The sequence below is a fragment of the Lithobates pipiens genome, unplaced genomic scaffold (assembly GCF_037356315.1).
Source record: "Lithobates pipiens isolate NorthernLeopardFrog02 unplaced genomic scaffold, aLitPip1_a1.2 Scaffold_16, whole genome shotgun sequence".
In the NCBI taxonomy this organism is placed as follows: Eukaryota; Metazoa; Chordata; class Amphibia; order Anura; family Ranidae; genus Lithobates; species Lithobates pipiens.
The window spans coordinates 594,507,228-594,527,366 of NW_027507748.1; the positions used below are offsets into that span (position 1 = coordinate 594,507,228).

At 43.9% G+C, this 20,139-nt stretch overlaps 1 protein-coding gene across 1 annotated transcript in view; it reads right to left on the reverse strand.

The window, feature by feature from the left end:
- Positions 1-287: 287 nt before the first annotated feature.
- Positions 288-20,139, reverse strand: part of LOC143984189 (polyunsaturated fatty acid lipoxygenase ALOX15B-like) — an 87,362-nt gene continuing 67,510 nt past the window's right edge. The window contains exons 8-12 of the mRNA XM_077484483.1: positions 17,355-17,524; positions 11,890-12,011; positions 9,750-9,850; positions 661-831; positions 288-508 (exon numbers count right to left, since the gene is read on the reverse strand). Coding sequence (XP_077340609.1) covers positions 329-508; positions 661-831; positions 9,750-9,850; positions 11,890-12,011; positions 17,355-17,524 — 744 coding nt within the window. The 3' untranslated portion in view covers positions 288-328. The remainder of the gene's footprint in view (positions 509-660; positions 832-9,749; positions 9,851-11,889; positions 12,012-17,354; positions 17,525-20,139) is intronic.

Consider the following 20,139-nt stretch of genomic DNA (forward strand, 5'->3'; position numbering starts at 1 on the left):
GGACTAGCTATACAGAGCATCTCCTAGCCGTGGAATGAAGGAACAAAATGTAAAAGGCAAACCATGCATGTGTACCTGCCATATATGTTTTCCTAACCATTATGTTCAGTGGCGACAAATGCTGGTCTACTGCTGAGCGGAACAGCAGCGAAGAGATGGTAAATATTTTTTTACATAAAAGGATATTCACTGAAAAAAAAAATCTATATATCGCTGATAGAAAAGATTTTATTCACATTTATCCTTAATTATAGTCTGCAATGATACCACACATAGAAAGAAGGGATGCAAAGCACTGAAAAAAGGACAGAAAGCAGATCCATCACCATTAAATGGAGACACTGTTTTCTATCTGACTTGGGTCCAAGTAGGGATAGGGCAGACGCATGGTCTTGTTCCTCTCCTGGATGCATTTGGAGATCTCAGACAGTTGCTGTTGGAACTTCTTAATGAACTGTTGTGGGGTCTTTTCTGTAAAACGTTCATCGGGATATTCTGCTAGATGCCTCTGCAAAGGGAGGAGACCTTGCATTATTAAATAATCACTGTATGCCATAGCAGACCCTGAAAATGCATTAGATTGTTAGGTTCTATTTGACATACAAACAGTTTTTAGGCCCAAGGCATATGTGTGTATTCTCACTACTTCCAGGCACTCACCCTATCCATGGGCTCATTGCTGAGAATCCACACAGCACTTATACCAGCAGCTGTACTGTTTACATCCGGCAATGCTTTCAAAATAGTCTCCATTGTAGTGACACCTTTGGTGCTGGGTGGGGGGCTTCTCATAGTCATGGGGCCATTAGGCATCCAAGAATAGAAGTCAAACTGCAGAGGAGACAAACACAGAACCTAAATTCATTCATTCATTTTTAGAGGACCTAAAAAATAAATAAAAAAAATATAAAATAATAAAACAGAACAAAGCACAGTTCTCATGGTTTGGGAAAACGGCCATTATCAAAATGAACATACTACCAAGTATACTCTACCTTCTACAAACGATCAAGATTAAACTATGCAATTCCTAAAAACTATTACCAGAATCAACAAAAACTTTATATGAAACCCCCAAAAAAAACAAACAAAAAAAAAAAAAAAACAGAATTAGCCACAACCAGATAATCAAACCTAAAGCCAAAGGGGAATAGGTCTACCCAACATACAGCAATATTACTGGGCGTGTCATCTTCAATGAATTGTAGACTGGCACACGCATCAACAGACTAAAGATTGGGCGATTCTTGAAAACTCCTCCCCAATCCCCATCACAGGGACCCCGTGGACCAAACTCAACCCCCTTCCAGATATTACGAGCCCCCCAATGATAATCTCCACAATGGAATGTTTTGGCCGGGCCAATCGAAAATTTGGCCTATCCAAGACAACCGGACCCCTATCGCCTATCTTGTCCAACCCACAATTCCCACCAGGTCTGGAACACTACCCACTCTCCGATAAGCAACCAGAAATAGGCCTACGCATACACCACATAACCCAAAGGAAACTTACTAAAGAGCAGATAGAAGCAATATGGACTAAGCATACATTAAACACACTAAACTACTGGCAACTGTTGCACTACATAAACAGCATAAAAAGCAAAACAGACTTGAATGAATGAACCAACTGATTTTGAAAACGTATGCTTAAGCGGCACACCACAGTGCCACACTATCTCTAAAATACAAAAACTGTTCTGGAATACACAGACGGATGAGGGAATAGCCTGCAAGGCTTGGAACAAAGACCTAAACATAGGATTGACAAGGGACTCTTGGGATACAATATATCGAAACGCACACAAAGGATCCATGAACGTATCCATCCAAGAGAAACTACAAAATAATCTCTAGGTGGTACCACACCGATTTGATGCATCCCGTTCTGACAAATTCTGGAGATGCCAATAGGAACAGGGCGACCTACACATTTGGTGGACCTGTCCCAACATACAGATCTTTTGGAAAATGGTCAATAGTCTAGAAAAAAAAAAAAAAACACCACCTACAAGCTAGATTACGCACCTGCCCAGTTCCTAATACACTTCCAAAAACCAGACGAACCCTACTTCAGGACACTAGGAATGATGCTAATCAACGCAGCCACAATGAGCATACCCCTGTTGTGGGGCACACCCAGAGCACCCTCCATTTCAGACTGGTACAAACGAACAAAATTGCAGAAATGGAGGAGCTGATCAAAATATCACAAAACAATCCAACACAAATTTACTACGCTCTGGGCCTGCTGGTTTCACTTTAAATCAACAAAAGAGTACCTAGAAAAAAAGACTAAAAATATGATATTCCTACAAGCTAGAAAAACGGAGTCGCCGATTCACACCCATAACATCTGGTCGTGCTCAAAATGAAATAATCAATCGCTTCGTCAACAAACTCACCCTCCAGGTGGAGAAACTACACCCCCAACTTGGCAACCTAAATCAAACATAACACACCCCAATCAACCTATGACAAAACCCACACTTCATACCTTTTTATCCCCGGATACCGTACCCCACCCCCCTCTCTCTCCCAACCATCCTCTTGACTAGGCCATATTTAGATGGTGCGCTGCCGCATGCTTGAAAACACAGTCATGCAACTGCAGCTGAAGCCATAAGCTAAAAAACACTATTCATCCAACACAACCGACAGGAAAACCAACATAAATGTGACAACATAGGGGGCTGAGGCTGTAACATTAGTACCTTCCCCATCCCATCTCCTTGAGTTGCAACAAAGCCTCACCAACCCGCCATATGTACCTGAGCACTTCGACACCATGAATAAATTATATAATCCTTAGCACTGGATTGATATCTGACTGAAATACTACTATATGCATGTAGTTGCTTTATTAAGAATGGCCTGGTTCTATACATGTACAAATGTATCTCACTCTGTACAGTATTTGTATTCCTTTTCCATTTTCCAATAAAGATTTCTTGAAAAAAAAAATTTTAATCACAAAATAATTTTATACATATTTTTAAAAACCACATTAACAGTACTATACAAAGTGACACCATATCACTACTGCATGAAATACATTGTCTACTAGAGCACAAAAAGGATGAAAAAAATCATTCCATATAATGTAGATTCCCATAAATTATAGTTCAGATGGCAGATGAGCAGTGTGATGATATAGATAAGTAGATAGCGTAGTAGATATGAGTACCAGGTTAATCCAAGGATGACAAACGTGGAGATTCAAAGTGTCCAACTTGAGTGAGGGGAATTTCTAATAGTGGCAAAGCTTCACTAAGAGTGCCAAATCTAGTAATAAAATAGGGCGTATAAAATGTAGCCCCCCCAGGTTAGTAAATAGCCACAGAATGTTGTCCAGCAACAGAATGTTGTCCAGCAGAGGAGATTTCTCAGTGATCAATTTTGAAATGTAATCAAAAAAGGTACAACACCATCACAACAAAGATCAGCTGTGGGGCTAGTGATCAAGAGAAGCTCACCACTTATGTTGGACACCTTGAATCTCCACATTTGCCATCCTTGGATTAACCTGGTACTTATATTTAGTACGCCATCTACATACGGTATCCATTCAGCTATGCCATTTCTTTCCATCTATTGGCTTGGCTTATTTCCGTGGTTGCCACCATTTTATTGATGGCTATATGTACCCATTTATCCCATATTTTCAACCAAAGATATATGCTCCTGAAGAAGCGCAATACAGCGTATAACCGGTAGAGCACAGCATACTACTCTATACCATCACACCGCATATCTGACATCTGAACTATACTTTATGGGCATCTACATTATATGGAACAATTTTGTCTTTCATCCTCTAGTAGACAAAATGTGTTTCATGCAGTAGCGGTATTGTATGTCACTTTGTATGGTACCATTAATGTGTTTTTTTTTTAAATATGTATACTTTGTGATTAAAACATTTTTGTATTAACTGTCGACTGTGCCTATAAAGTCCAAGACCCAATTCTTCTATAAAATGGAATAAGGTTTGGCTGCCCCAAATTCTTGGAGTATGACACCCTTCACCCTGAAGTTATGGCCATTAGGAAAGCTGTTTTTAAAAAGGTAATATCCCATAATGAACAGGCAGAGCACAAGGAGGGTTTGCTAGAATATTGAGAACTACTTCCAGGTCTCATTGAGGGAACCCATTTCTCTTGGGAGGGCGTAGTCCAAGCACCGCTCTCATGAAGTGCTCCACCAGCAGGATTTCTGACCATTTCTTTTGGGTAAAAGCAAAGATGGCTGAAATTTGCACCTTAGGCCAAACTTAGCCCAAGCCCCAAATCCAATCTGGATTGCAGGAAAGACAGGATTTGAGATACATTTGGGTCACTAGGGTCAAACTGACATCCAGCTGCAAAGCTTGTAAACCTATTCCATATTCTAGAGTAGATTGCATTGGCTGACCCCTTTCTGGGACTCGGGATGTTCTTTAGAGGCCATTAGAACTTTACAAACTCTTGTAACAGAGTTCGTAAAGTTTCAATCTCCAGGCCACTGAGGCCAGTCATGATGGTTGCGGATCATTGTAGGATCTGTCCTTGCAACAGGAGATGAGTCATGAGAATAGTGAGGTGGGCACATGCCGAGATCCATTGCCAGAGAGAAAATAGTCTGAGGCCAGTAAGGCAATACTGCGATGACTGTCAAATTCTGGAATCTCAGGAATTTCAGGATTAAAGAAATTGGAGGGAAGGCATAGGCCAGTTGCACAACCCAGGGATGGGTCCAGGCATCCATCCCCTCTGCTAATGGATGAGTGTAGCATGAGGGGAACTGGCTCACCTTGCAGTTGTTTGAAGAGGCAAAAAAAACAGGATTTTTTAAAACCGCTTACCTGTAAAATCCTTTTTTGATGTACCGTATATACTCGAGTATAAGCCGAGATTTTCAGCCTCTTTTTTGAGGCTGAAAGTGCCCCCCTCGGCTTATACTCGAGTCATCGCTGTCTGCCTGCTCGATCAGCGTGTCGAGCAGACAGACAGCGGACATTCTACCCTTCAAACGCCGCGCCTCCGCCTTCGCCTGTGATAGGCGGAACACTGAATTTCCCAGCAGCCTGTGTTCCGCCTATCACGGACATCGTCTCATCCTCGTACTACGGACGAGGATGAGACGATGTCCGTGATAGGCGGAACACAGGCTGCTGGGAAATTCAGTGTTCCGCCTATCACAGGCGAAGGCGGAGGCGCGGCTTTTGAATTTTAGAATGGCCGCCGAGGCGCCGACGAAGAGCGGCGATCCTGGCAAGGCACGGGACGGAGGCAAGGCAAGGCACGGCACGGGACGGGACGGAGGCAAGGAGGCAAGGCACGGCACGGGACGGAGGCTCGGGACACAGGTAGGCTGGACACACACACACACACACGGACACACACACAGGGATGGATGGATGGAGACACACACACACACACAGGGAGGGATGGATGGATGGAGACACACACACACACAGGGAGGGATGGATGGATGGAGACACACACACACACAGGGAGGGATGGATGGATGGACACACACACAGGGATGGATGGATGGATGGACACACACACAGGGAGGGATGGATGGATGGACACACACACACACACACACAGGGAGGGATGGATGGATGGACACACACACACACACACACACACACACAGGGAGGGATGGATGGATGGACACACACACACACACACACACACACACACAGGGATGGATGGATGGACACACACACACAGGGATGGATGGATGGACACACACACACACAGGGATGGATGGATGGACACACACACACAGGGATGGATGGATGGACACACACACACAGGGATGGATGGATGGACACACACACACAGGGATGGATGGATGGACACACACACACAGGGATGGATGGATGGACACACACACACACACACAGGGATGGATGGATGGACACACACACACACACACAGGGATGGATGGATGGACACACACACACACACAGGGATGGATGGATGGACACACACACACACACACACAGGGATGGATGGATGGACACACACACACACACACACACACACACACACACACACACAGGGATGGATGGATGGACACACACACACACACACACACACACAGGGATGGATGGATGGACACACACACACACACACACACAGGGATGGATGGATGGACACACACACAGGGATGGATGGATGGACACACACACACACACACACAGGGATGGATGGATGGACACACACACACACACACAGGGATGGATGGATGGACACACACACACACACACACACAGGGATGGATGGATGGACACACACACACAGGGATGGATGGATGGACACACACACACACACACACACACAGGGATGGATGGATGGACACACACACACACACACACACACACAGGGATGGATGGATGGACACACACACACACACACACACACAGGGATGGATGGATGGACACACACACACAGGGATGGATGGATGGACACACACACACAGGGATGGATGGATGGACACACACACACAGGGATGGATGGATGGACACACACACACAGGGATGGATGGATGGACACACACACACAGGGATGGATGGATGGACACACACACACAGGGATGGATGGATGGACACACACACACAGGGATGGATGGACACACACACACAGGGATGGATGGACGGACACACACACACAGGGATGGACAGGCATGTCTCACCCTCGGCTTATACACGAGTCAATAAGTTTGCCAGTTTTTTTGGGGGTAAATTGGGGGCCTCGGCTTATATTCGGGTCGGCCTATACTTGAGTATATACGGTACATCAGGGGGACACAGAGCCATTGTAATTACTATATGGGATATAGGGCCACTGGCACGCCCCAAGGCAAGTATACTCCCTATATAACCCCTCAGTTTTGTAGCCAAGCAATACAAGTGTATACCAAGAAGGGAGGGACCTGTGTATCCCCTGATGTACATCAAAGGATTTTACAGGCAAGCCCTTTTCAAAAATCCAGTTTTCTTGTCTTACATCAGAGGACAGAGCCATAGTACTTAATATGTGGGATGTCCCATAGCAATGGCAACTGAAGGGAGGGAGAAGACAAACAGGAGGCCAGAGGACCCATACTGCAGCCTGCAGTATACTGCGCCCAAAAGAAATATCCTCATGACCTTTAAAATTGATTAAATCTGAAACGTATGAACCAAAGACCTAGTCGCAGCCTTACAGATCTGAGCCATAGAGGTATGATGCACCACCGAAAAGACACTAAATCGCCTTGGATGAGTGTGCTCCAACATAAGGATTTTGACGCTGCCTATACACATTTTGGACCCTCTGGCAGTACAAACAAAACATGTTTTTGCAAACCCGAGCGGTCGCCTTTAACCACCTCAATACAGTGCACTTACACCCACTTCCTGACCAGACCAATTTTCAGCTTTCAGCACTCAGTTTGAATGAATTACTCAGTCATGCCACACTGTACCCATATTAAACTTAAAAAATGCCCGTTTTGCCAATTAGTAACTTTTCTTCATAAATTTTGTCCAATTTTTATACTGCTACATATCTTTGGTAAAGATAACACACATTAGTGTATATTTGGTCTTTGTGAAAGTTGTACAGTCTACAAACTATGGTGCCAATCAGGTTATTGCGCCGACAGCATATGCATACAAATTACACCCCAAAATACATTCCGCTACTCTTCCTGAGTAAGGCAATACCACGTGTGAGACTTTTACACAGCATGGCCACATACAGCGCACCAACATTGAAGTGGCACTTTCAGATGTTCTACGAGCAAAAATGACACATTTCACAGCCACCTATTACACTTTTGAAGGCCCTGGAGTACCAGGACAATGGAATTGCCCATAAAATGACCCCATTTTGGAAAGCTAACACCCCAACGTATAATCTGAGGCATAATGAGTCTTGAACGGTTCGTTTTCCAGAAGTTTTTGGAAAAATGCCTTTTTTTTTTACACAAAGTTGACAATTTATAAGATATTTCTAACACATAGCATGTATATAGCAAAAATTACACCCCAAAACATTCTGCTACTCCTCCCGAGTATGGTGATACCACATGTGTAGGACTTTTACACAGCCTGGCCACATACAGAGGCCGAATATTGAAGTAGTACTTTCAGGCGTTCTAGGAGAACAAACGACATCTCATGTCATTCCTACCCATCACACTTTTGATGGTCCTGGAGCACCAGGACAATGGAATTACCCACAAAATGACCCCATTTTGGAAAGCAAACACCCCACCGTATATTCTTTGAGGCATGAGCTGGTGACAAATATCCAGGCACTCGGATAGACTGCGAGCGCCAGGCAGTATGATGGATGGCGACAGGTCCTCTTTATTGGGGGCAATCCGTGTGATGTGTGTACTGTAAGTGTTAACGAGATGTTACCACAATCTCCTGCTCACACACGATCGGTGTGCGAGGAGAACCCGGTAACATCTCATTACCGCCGTTTACCCACGTTGATCGGCTGTGTAAAACAGCCAGCCAATGGCTGTTTACCAGCGTCGGTGACGAGCAGTGTTCCCAGGAACACCCCGCCACCGACATGCTCGCACCGTGCACAGTGGGAGTGCAACCATCTGATCAGCCGTGACTTCATCACGGCCGATCATGTGATAAACAGCCATACCCAACGGCTGTTCACCCCCCGTGGCAAATGGCGTCTCCGTGACACGCCACCACCGAAGGAACAGGGATGCGCATTCCCTGTTTAAAATGGGAAGAAGTCATATGACTTCCTCCCGCTACAATAGGTGCGCCGCCTAGCCGTCATTTGACGGCCGGTGGTCAGCAACTAGTTAAATAGATTCTGCTCGCTCTTACTACATCAAGGGAACGTAGTGCCTTCTCTTCCTTAGATTGAGGCTCTGGGGAGAAAGGAGGAAGAATAGATTGGTTTAAATGAAAACCTGTTACAACTTTTGTTTGGAATTCAGGATGACGACATCAAACCACCTCTCCTGGGAGAACAAAAAAGGAGAAAAAAAAAAAAAAAAAAAAAAGGAGAAAGAAACTGCTGCCTTTATCTTACGACATCCGAACCTTCTTAGTTTGATCCCTGTGACATTTAATGGATATGTTAGACCAGCTGTTGAATAATTTTACTCCTGCGACCCGCAGAACTGTGGACCCATTATGTTTCTGGGACACAGTCACCCGGGTTCCGAGGACACAGGACATTTACTGGATGGATCCAGTCGGTACTGACTTCTGGGGATGGAGCCAATGTCAAACCAGGTTCCAGCACTGCACTCCATTCAATAGGCTATCCTTAACCCAGTGAGGATTCCTTTTGGCTGCGCCTCTCTGACTTCAGTACTGCACAATCTGGCACCTCACACCAACTGCTGCGATGATCTCCTTTGCGGTCATTGGTTGGTGTCCTAGCAACCAATGACACCTTGGTTGCTGCACAGTGGGAGGTATATAGCCCTAGAGCAGCTCCAACTCCCAGCTCTGCGCCCTTAGCTCGGCTCTCACTTTCCTCTGTGCTTGCACTGGCTTCCAGGTCCCACTGGTAATGCAATCTGAATAGGTCTTAAAGAGGGCAGGAGGCGTTGATATAGGGGGTGGGGGTGTCTCTGCTCTCTGGAAGTCTCTAAAAGGGGTGGAGGGACACTGATACAATGGGGGTCTCCAAGGCCAAATGCTTGTAACTGGCTAAACTTATGCAATTCTGATTCTGGATTGTTAATTTATTTGCACAAGGACAGTACAATCATACTCACCTGACCACTATTGACAGCTGCATGCTGAGCAGAACATCTGAAGATCACCATTGTCAGGTATTTGATCAGAGAGTCTCTCGTTCCCAAGGAAGATGGGACTTCTGTCAGGAAAGAGAACCAAGTTTAAGTGATTTCCTCTGCTTATTCAGAATGGATACAAGACAATAGGCCATATACTTTGGAGAACAATTACATGTGAATGCATGATCTGACAAGCTTTCAAAAGTTTTCAGGCACAGATTTTCCTCTAAACATGAATGCTGTAGAGACATAAATGTTTATGTTACATTGTGCTACTGCCTAAATAGGAACGTTTTAAAGCATAACTACAGACCAAACGTTTTTGGTTTTGGATAGAGTGGAGAATGGATTGGAACGCTTGTCAGTTTGTATTGTTGTCTGTGCCCCAGTTAGGGAGATTCATCCTTTATTTGTCCTGTTTACCAAACACATTAAAAATGAAAGTAAAATAAAAAGCTCAAATTCTGGGTTATCCCCAGAAAAGTAATTAAGGGAAAATCATCCAATTGGGGCACTAGTTCATGTGAACCGGGGGTCCCAAATAAATGCCCCTAATTTGCAGGGATAATCCCTTAATTTGCAAGGATTTTCCGTCACTTCCTGTGACTGGCAGAAGAGAAAAAAAAAAAAAAAAAAAAAAAGAAGAAGGTTAGAACCCTCCCTTACTCCATCCAAAATAAAAGTTTTGCCTATAGTTCTTTAACCACTTGCTTACTGGGCACTTAAACCCCCTTCCTGCTCAGGCCAATTTTCACTTTGAATGACAATTGCACAGTCATGCAACACTCTACCCAAATTAAATCTTTTTCACACAAATGAAGCTCTTTTGATGATCTTTTTAAGCAAAAAAAACAAAAAAAAACAGTTATAAAATGTTGCAAACAGGTAATTTCACCTTCATTGCTGTGTGCTGATGAGGCGACACTGGTGAGCACTGCTTAGCGCAGGACCGATGTTCCTCTTTTTTCCTCTTCACGCTGTTAGCGTGAGGGGAAAAAAAATATATAATAATCTGATTACGATCTTCTGTTTACATCATGTGGCTGACAGCTGATCACGTGAATAAGGGCTGGGATCAGCCCCTTACTCCGGTCAGCAGTCTCATTGACTCACTGATCACAGAGAGCGCCCTGCGAGCCTCACAGCGGGCACACAGTCAACTCATGCATGGGAGGACATGCATGGACCCCCTTCCGGCAATTTAGGCCCGTGCTGTAGCAGTCTTTCAGCTATAGCAGGGGCAGGGAGAGGTTAACAAGGTTTTCTAACCCATTAAATTGCTAAAGCTGCCCATAGACTGGTTGGTTTTTAAATAAAGATTCTTTGTAAAATACATTTTTTAATCTTTAGTGGGTCAAATTAGAACACCTTGAGGAAACCCACAGGGACAGAGATACTTTTTACTCTGTTTATAAGTCTAGAAGCCCATTAATACACAGCTGGGAGGGAAAACATGAGCGCAAAGCTGGTAACGAGTCACACCATTAAAGGGTAAACTGAGCTGCAGAGAACCATTTGACCAGTTGCAGTACTTCTGCTTTCTGTTGTGAAATTTGAAGATGAATTGCTCCATAGTGCCTGCAGCTACACATGCCATTTTTAAAGTCCATTTGCTGCTTGTTAATCTATAAATATCTGGAGCAGGCTGGTCACAGGTTCAATTTAACATCAGTTAATATGCATTCACCACAAAACATGACTAAAAACTTTAAATATTTGCTTCCATGTACAACACAGGTAAAGATGTTGCGCTCAGAAATATGAAGTTGCTACCTAAATGTAATGCAAATTCAAAAACAGTGGTGGGATGTGCGTCAATGTTCCACCTGCTAATCTTTTCTTCACCAACAGATCTTGTCCAGTATTGAGGCAAAAGCAAGCAGCTGAATTTATAATACTCAAAATAATGCAAGTGAGGGGACATTTGATGGCTGAAATGACAGCATACTGGAGAATGTTTCATAAATTCATCGTAAAAGAGACCCAGTTTAAACTTAACCAGATTCAGAGGCACCTGAATGGTTGTTTGTACCACATCTTTACATGGACAATAGAACTCATGTTTAAGAAATTAGTCAGTGTTGACTAAAGGCACGTAAACACTGGAGTGAAAGTATACCTGAAGACTTATTTTGGAGGAATCCTTCCTTGAAAATCTCAGCTACCCAGGCCTGAAGTTCAGGGTCTTCCTTGACCATCGCATCACTTGTATAATAGTAATTAATTATGTTGGACACAAAACTGAAAAGAAAAACAATTAACTTACTTTCAGGGAGATGCACATGAAAGCCAAGTCCAAACAGATAGAAAAACAGATGAATGCAGAATTGTATTCATCAAGACTTTTTTGATAAAAGCAGTGTAAGATTTTGAACTGGTATTGGCCACTTGTGTTTCATTGTACAGTAGAGTTTATGCTGGGGGAGGGAGAGGCAGTATAAGGAACCATTCATGCCACAGTGCCCATGTGCTAACAACCAACATTTTAATATTTAAGTGACAGAAAGGGGAGCACAGAAAAGCACACACAAAGACACGAAGGAGCTGCTGGTTTGTTTGGGCTTACCGTTACCTTCTCCTCGATTTGTGTCTAGGGGTTTCCCGTGGTATATGGCCCAGTAACTTGAGACTGACTACAGATCCGCATAAAGGAATTTTTATTTGCAAAAACATGAACAGTCCCTTAAAATAGGATCAGAGTATTAGGAAGGAAGTTCAGGTACTGAGTACACACGATCGGAATTACGGCCAGAAAAAGACCGATGAGAGCTTTTCATCGGAAAATACGACCGTGTGTATGTTCCCATCATAATTTAGCTGTCAAAATTCCTGCCAGCCAAAAATTGATAGCATGTTCTCAATTTTCCTGACGGAAAAACTTTCTATCAGTAATTCCGATCGTGTGTATGCAAGTCCGACACGGCAAAAATCACACATGCTCAGATTCAACCATGAGAAAGAAGCTATTGGCTATTGAACTTCTCTAGTCACGTCGTATGTCACCGCGTTATAAATGATCGGAATTTGGTATGACTATGTAGGCAAGACAGCTTGAGCCCAATTCAGTCAGGAAAACCACCAGAGCTTTTCCTGACAAGAATTCTGATCGTGTGTATGCGACATTAGTGTCAAAGTCAATGATGAAGGACTTTCTTTGACTAAATCCAGAGAATAGCCATTCACAACTGTATGTTTACTCAAGTTGGATAGTCCTTCTCTCAAAAGGCCTAGCAGCCAACAAGGTGCTTTACTCAGGAACGAGTCTCTGCCACAGACGTTGTAGAACATACAGGAATATGTCTGCCACAGACTGTTGTAGAGCATTCAGGAAACAAACTTGTAGAACACTTTTGTGATACCTGGATCTTTCAGCCAGCTTGGCAATACCCACAAGACTGGATTCACTTAGCACCCACTTTGTGTTGCTGCACGGATTACCAAAGGCAGTATATGTACTACCCCTGGCAGGAGTTCAATTTGTATTTCTGCTATGTAACCCAACAAATCCGAACCATGAATTTTCACTGCTGCCTTTCTGATAAGGCAGCAATACAGGACGCAAAACCCCCACAGACAGACCTCAATCTTGTACATGTCTGATGTGCAACAATAAAATACTCTCAATATGGATGTGCTCTCTATTCAAAGGATTTGTCATGCGACTCAACATGTCAAATTGCATGCTTAAAATAGTCAGCCATTGCCATTAATAGCACTGTCTGAATCAACGCCACTTTGCGGTGGTGCACCGATTACCAAAGGCAGTATATGTACTACCCCTTGCCCAGGTTCAATGTGCAACAAATCATGACCATCAAACTTCCCTGCTGCCTTGATAAGTAACCAATAAGGCAGTAATACAGGACACAAAGCCCCACATACAGACCTCAATCTTGTGTATGTCTGATGTGCAGCAATATAACCATTATGAGCAGAGATGTCACAAGACTCAATGATGTGAATTCCTGCTGTGCAGCACAAAACCAGAAAGTACAGACCACCTTCACTGTTGTATTTTTCTGATCTGTAGCCAAAGCAGTAGCTTTAGGATACAAAGGACAGCAAACAAGCTTCAGTGCATTTCTGATGCATAGCAGTATAGCTCTTATGAGCAGAGGTGTCACAAATCTCAATGTGCATTTCTGCTGTGCCACAAAAACATCCCAGCAAGGACAAACCTTCAATACTGAGGTCTACTGGTGTGCAGCCAATGAGTCGTCATGCTGTATCCCTTTATGAAATAACAGGGGCAATTTCATAGGCATAGCCTGGGCTGTAGATACTAAACCTTCACCACCAGTGAAGGAAAAAATCCTAAAATGACTGGACACCCTACTATAGTAGTTGTCCTACCTTACCTACATAGACTGAGCAAACACTAGCCAGCTCATACCCAGATGGAGCTGATTAGCAACTAAAGTCTCAATAAGCCCAGCCATAGAGACCAATTTGAGACAGCCACTAGAAGAGGTGGTTAACAATTTAGCCTGGGGGTAAATAGCTACTTGCAGGCTTCAGAACAAGCAATGTAGCTCTTGCATAGGTTTGCACAGAAAATCCTCAATTAAAAGGATGTAGGAAGCGATGGTAAATCACCTTTTAGATCTGCCACTGAGTGGATTGCAGCCCAAAAAAAAAAAAAGTTTCTCTTACCTCCTACACTATAATATAACCACAGTGTAAAGGTGGAGTGGGAGGTTGGAGCTTATGAACGTTACCTATAGCATGCAACACCCAAAAGGAGGATCTGTCACAAGGGAACCTACTGTGCCACACAAAAGCTTGTTCCCTGCCCATAGTTGAATGTTAGGCCAGCTTTCAAGCATCTTGAAACAACTTCAGATTCCTAGCAGCTGGGCTAATAGGGCCAGTAACCTAGTGCACCTGCTGACCAGGGGAGCTTCTGAATCCACCAATCACTGCCCAATAACTTGTTCCGTGGTATACCTGGCCTGTAACTTTTTTCATCTACCAGGTCCCCTCTGTATGCTATATTTGTCCCTAATGTACCACAACTGGGCATGTAGGGAGAGGCTGGCAACCTACTGTTGCAATAACCACAATGTCTCTGCTGTAAGAGGGAGCTGTGGCTGGTGGTTTTAGCAGTGGCGTCTGGGCTATTTGTATCCTGACCCCAGGTTCTGCACTGCACCAGTCAGTATATACACACTGGCAAAAGGGAGAAATGCCTTACCTACCTCTTTCCCATCTGAGGTGGTTTAGGCACACTCGTTCCTCTGCACCACCTGTCCGCCATACAGCGTCTGATGTAAGGGAGCTGTGGCTGGTGTTTTTAGCAGAAGCTTCTGGGCCATTTGAATCCAGACCCCAGGGGAGATTATCTCAAATGCCCAGAAAGCCTCTGGCTGGAATTGGGGATTTTGCAGCTCCATTCCCAAGGCAAAGGAAAGTACTCACCGTTATCATCCCCTTTTGCCACAGCCACTGGGCTTGCTTTTCCATCCTTATGGTCCACACGAAAGGAGGATAGCCGCCAAAGTTCCCCCCCCCACTGCTGTCCCCATAGGGAGGTGCAAGGTTAGGCTGTGTCCTGCACTGTACCAGTCAGTATATACACATGGGCGGGGCAATGCCTTCCGTTCCTTATTTCCATCTGGTTTAGGCAGACATCCACCATAGTAAACTGGTGCCTCCTTGCTCTAGCGAAAGGAGGATGTGGGAACCTGTTCCTGCTGACTCAGCATTCCTTCCTGGGTAAGAACGGCGCCGCCATTTTCCTGAAGTTTGAAAATGATGCGGGTGCTTATCACAACGCCCTCTCCAGCAGCCCACGAGGGCTACCTGGATCCCAGGTGTCGGGGACACGATCCCCCTGGAAAGAACCAATGGCCAGTACCCCCGTCTGAACAGCCCCCTGGACAGGTAAGGAGGGGAGATAGCATTGCCCCTGAAGTTCTGGGTACATCACTGTACCCAGGGTCCGTCGGCACTCGGGGGGGCTCTTCCAATTTCTGCTGCCCACTTGAGGAAAAGATAAGGGGGGACCCCCCCAGGAAGAATAAGAATATCCTACCAGACTGGGATGCTTCCGAAGCTTGTGGTCCGGCTCCCAGGGGGAGACCACCAGCCCCAGGCTTCGGGTCATTTGGGGAAAAAAATAAAATAAAAAATAAAGTTTCGTTGTGTAGGGAGAAACAATCAAAAACCGAGGATCAAGGGGAAAGGTGGGGACTTAAAACAGCTGTAGATTGATTGTGTTTCCTGTAGGGAAGAGCCTCTCATCTCAGGTGTGCCGTCCTGGAAGATGACTTGAGAAAAACACATTAGGTCACACTTAACCTCTACACTGCCAATGAAATTTTTACAGTAATCAATGCATTTTTAATTGCACTGATTACTGTATTAATGCCAATGATCCCCAAAAATGTGTCAAAATTGTATACCATACATATATTTGCCGCCATTACTAGTAAAAAAAAAAAAAAAAAAAAAAAAAAAAAAAGTTTAAAATGCCATAAAACTATCCCCTATTTTGTAGACACCAACTTTTGTGCAAACCAATAAACGCTTAGTGATTTTTTTTTTACCAAAAATATGTAGAATACTTATCGGCCTAAACTGAGGAACAGCGTTTATATATTTTTGGGGATATTTATTATAGCAAAAAGTAAAACACATTGCATTTTTTTTTTCAATTGTCGCTCTATTTTTATTTATAGCGCAAAAAATAAAAAAACGCAGAGGTGATCAAATACCACCAAAAGAAAGCCCTATTTGTGGAGAAAAAAGGATGGCAATTTTGTTTGGGAGCCACGTCGCACAACTGCACAATTGCCAAAGCGGCACAGTGCTGAATCGCAAAAAGGGGCTTGGTCCTTTAGCTGCAAAATGGTCTGGGGCTTAAGTGGTTAAAAAGGGGCAAATTGTAAAGATTTTAAGGAGGTGAAGTCTACAAGCTTTTGGACTGAGATTTGGATTAGAAAGGTCAGATCATAGTCTAGGAGTATACCTACCGGTAGTACTCTGACGTGAGGTGAGGGACTGAGTTGTATTATTGATCTTGAAGGGAACAAGCAGGGTGGAACTTTCACAGGGGTGGTTTTAGAAAGTTTTAGGAAGTGATGTGACATCCATGTTAATATATCAGTTAATGTGAGGAGATTGGAGGAGTGATCTGAAGAGCAGAGATTTGGGTGTCATCTGTGTAGAGATGGCTTTGAAAGCTGCTGTGGGAGTTTATCACATGACCAAGAGAGGTGTACGAAGAGAAGGGGGTCCAAGAACAGAGCCTTGGGGGGGGGGACCCCCTATGGAAAGAGGAAGTGGAGAGGAGCAGACAGTTATAGGCAACACTGGAGCGCTATGATAGAAAGGAAAAAGCAGAATCTTGGAGGCCAACAAAGAGGAGTTTGAGAAGGAGCGAGTGGTCAACAGTATTAAAGGCTGCAGAGAGGTCTAGTAATGAGTATGGAGTAATGGCAATTGGTTTTAAAAGTTCGTAAATGAGTTTTAGTAGGGCAGTTACTATGGAGTGCTTCAAGCACGAAGGTTGATTTCAGTGAGGTAGGACCGCAGATGGTTGTAGACTAAGCATTCTTGTCTTTGAATATGGAAGATTTTTACCTTTCCATAGCTGCCCAGATCTTCATGCCATCATCTCTATACAAGTAGTTGGAAATGTGCTCCATTCCTCTTCCCTTTATATCATCAGGAAGACAAAGCCTGCTATAGGTCAGCTCAGCCATTGCTTTCTTCATAAGAACTGGAATCCCTCCTTTCCCAGTCACAAAAGCCTTGAGGAGGGAATACAGAAAAAAACAAAATGTGTAAAAATTTATAAAAACAACCTTTTCATCAAAAGATCTCAAAGTGCTACAGGTTAAAAAACAGTTCATACAACAAAGCGAACATCTAAAAAGAACAAAAATACTTCGCTAAAAAGAAATGTCTTAAGACTTTTAAAACCGTCAGATTGAGGGGCTCTCAAAATGTCAGGTAGGGCATTCCACAAGTGTGGGGCAGCTGCACAAAAAGCCCTGTCTCCCATTGTCTTCAGTCTAGTTCTAGGTATTTAAAGAAGTTTTGAATGAGTACAGTGGAGAGAACGTGATGTATTTTGTAGTTTGAGATAGGGCCCCCCCCCCCTATCCATGTATGCATTAGTATGTGAGGAGAGAAACCATATACTCAATCCTGGCGGAGACAGGAAGACAATGGAGGTAATATGCTCATGTTTCCGCACTCATCAGGATCCTTGCTGCAGCGTTTTGGATGTACTGAAGCCTCTGCAGACTTAGGAATCCCAATGAGAAGAGTTACAGTAATCCAGCCTGGGAGGAGACAAAAGCATGTACCAACTTTTTGGCATTTGGAAGGGAAAGAATGGGACGGAGTTTAGAAAACTTACAAAGGTGATAAAAAATAAAAAAAAAGTGGTCTTGCATAGGTATACCCCTGGATCTACAAATCCCAAGAGCCCTTAACCTACACACTAGTGAGCAAGCTCTTGGCAATGAAAAGACTCCATTAATTTTGTGAAATCAATGCAAGCATGTGGAAAGGCACAGCAGGCAGGGTTGACAGCACTGCTTAGAATTTCAGTGCAGCACAAGCACTGTTGTCAGTCCAAATAGGAAGTAAGCTCACTGGATTACTGTCAGATCAGGTATTTTTCTGTACTTGCATTGTATTTGAAGAGAAAATATATTGCAATGTGCACATATGGCAGATATGTACTTTGTGTATTTTGCACACACTTTAAGGCGGTAAAAAATCCAAAAGCAAATTTGTATTATAGTGCAGCTTAGCAAATCTTAGATGTGATGCTTGCGTTCGTTTTCCGTTAGGTTTTTTTATTTTCACCTGATGAGCTGGTCAGCAAGTCTATTTTTCAACAGAACCATCTGTCCAGCAGGTGTCATAAAGTGCTAGCTATAATTGTGCAAATCAATGCTGATGAAGGAAGAACGAACTACAATTCTAAAATATGGATAAAACAGGAAAGTCCACCAACATTCGTGTTGGAATGAATCTCAACCCACTAAACAGATATGAATGAGAAGTGCAGTCTATACCAGGGTTTCATAGAGCAGGGGTCTCCCAACTTTCTAACAAAGGGCCAGTTTACCGTTCTTCAGAATTTAGGGGGCCGGACTGACCTTTGGGAGTAGAAAAGGTTGTTTGTCTCAGTGGGCCAAGTATGCCCCATCATTGGTGTCAGTGGAGGAATTGTGCCCCATTGTTGGAATCACTTGGAGGAATTGTCCCATCATTGGTGTAATTGGAAGAAATTGTTCCCCATTATTGGGGGAATTAGGCCACGTCATTGGGAGAAAATGTGCCCCATAGTTGGCATCATGGGAGGGGGGAGGGAATAGTGCCCCATCTTTGGTGCAATTGGGAGAAATTGTGCCCCTTCATTGGTGGTGGTGGTGGGAGGGGGGGGGGGGATGTCCCATTGTTAGTATCAGTGGATGAAACATTCCCCCCACGGGCCACATCTGGCCCAGTTTGGAGACCCCTGCTCTAGAGCAGGCATATGCAATTAGTGGACCTCCAGCTATTGCAGAAGTCCCATGAGGCATAGCAAGACTGACAGCCAAAGGCAGAGGCATGATGGGACTTGTAGTTTTGCAAGAGCTGAAGGTCCCCTAATAGCAAGTCCCTGCTCTAGAGGTTTCCAGGGGTTCCTTGAGCAATTTGTCGCTCAGATAATTTCCCACTGACACCAATTATCCTTTTAGCTATCTGTAAATGGGGGGGGGGGGTTATTTTCAATGACCACAAATAAGGAGCATTCTTCCCAGTGATCAGACGTACATGTGCAATTTTTATCAGGGGTTCCCTGAGACCAGAAGGTTACTTCAAGGGTTCCTCTATTGAAAAGGTTGAGAAAGGCTGGTCTATACAAATGAAGATGAACCACTATCTGTAGAAGAAACACCAGGGACTGCATCCACCACTCAAGGGTAAGTACTCTTGCCAGAAGTGGTGGACTGACACCAGCAGCAATGGGTCAAACAAGCTTAGGAATGGATACAGGATCTTAGACCTTGACCACCGGAACAGCAAGAGACACCCACGGAACTCACGTCAAGCAAAAAGGTTGGTAAATCGAATCGTGAAAAAAAGCTTCCACAGTGCAGATTGAAAAACATAGGTTCATTTAATATAAAATACTAACATCACAATGATGTGTACAGAAAAAAAAAAAATAAATAAAAATAAAAATCACTGATCACCAGAGATATCCAAAAACCAATGTGTAGAGCTAGCTAGCAATAAGCCAACACTTTGTCTTACAGGATTTCAACTGGGGTATGATCCTGCTCCCCTACACTGCGCATATATAGTTACAAATAATCGTATAATCAATTTGGCATCAATCCATTCATGGCACTGATGCCTG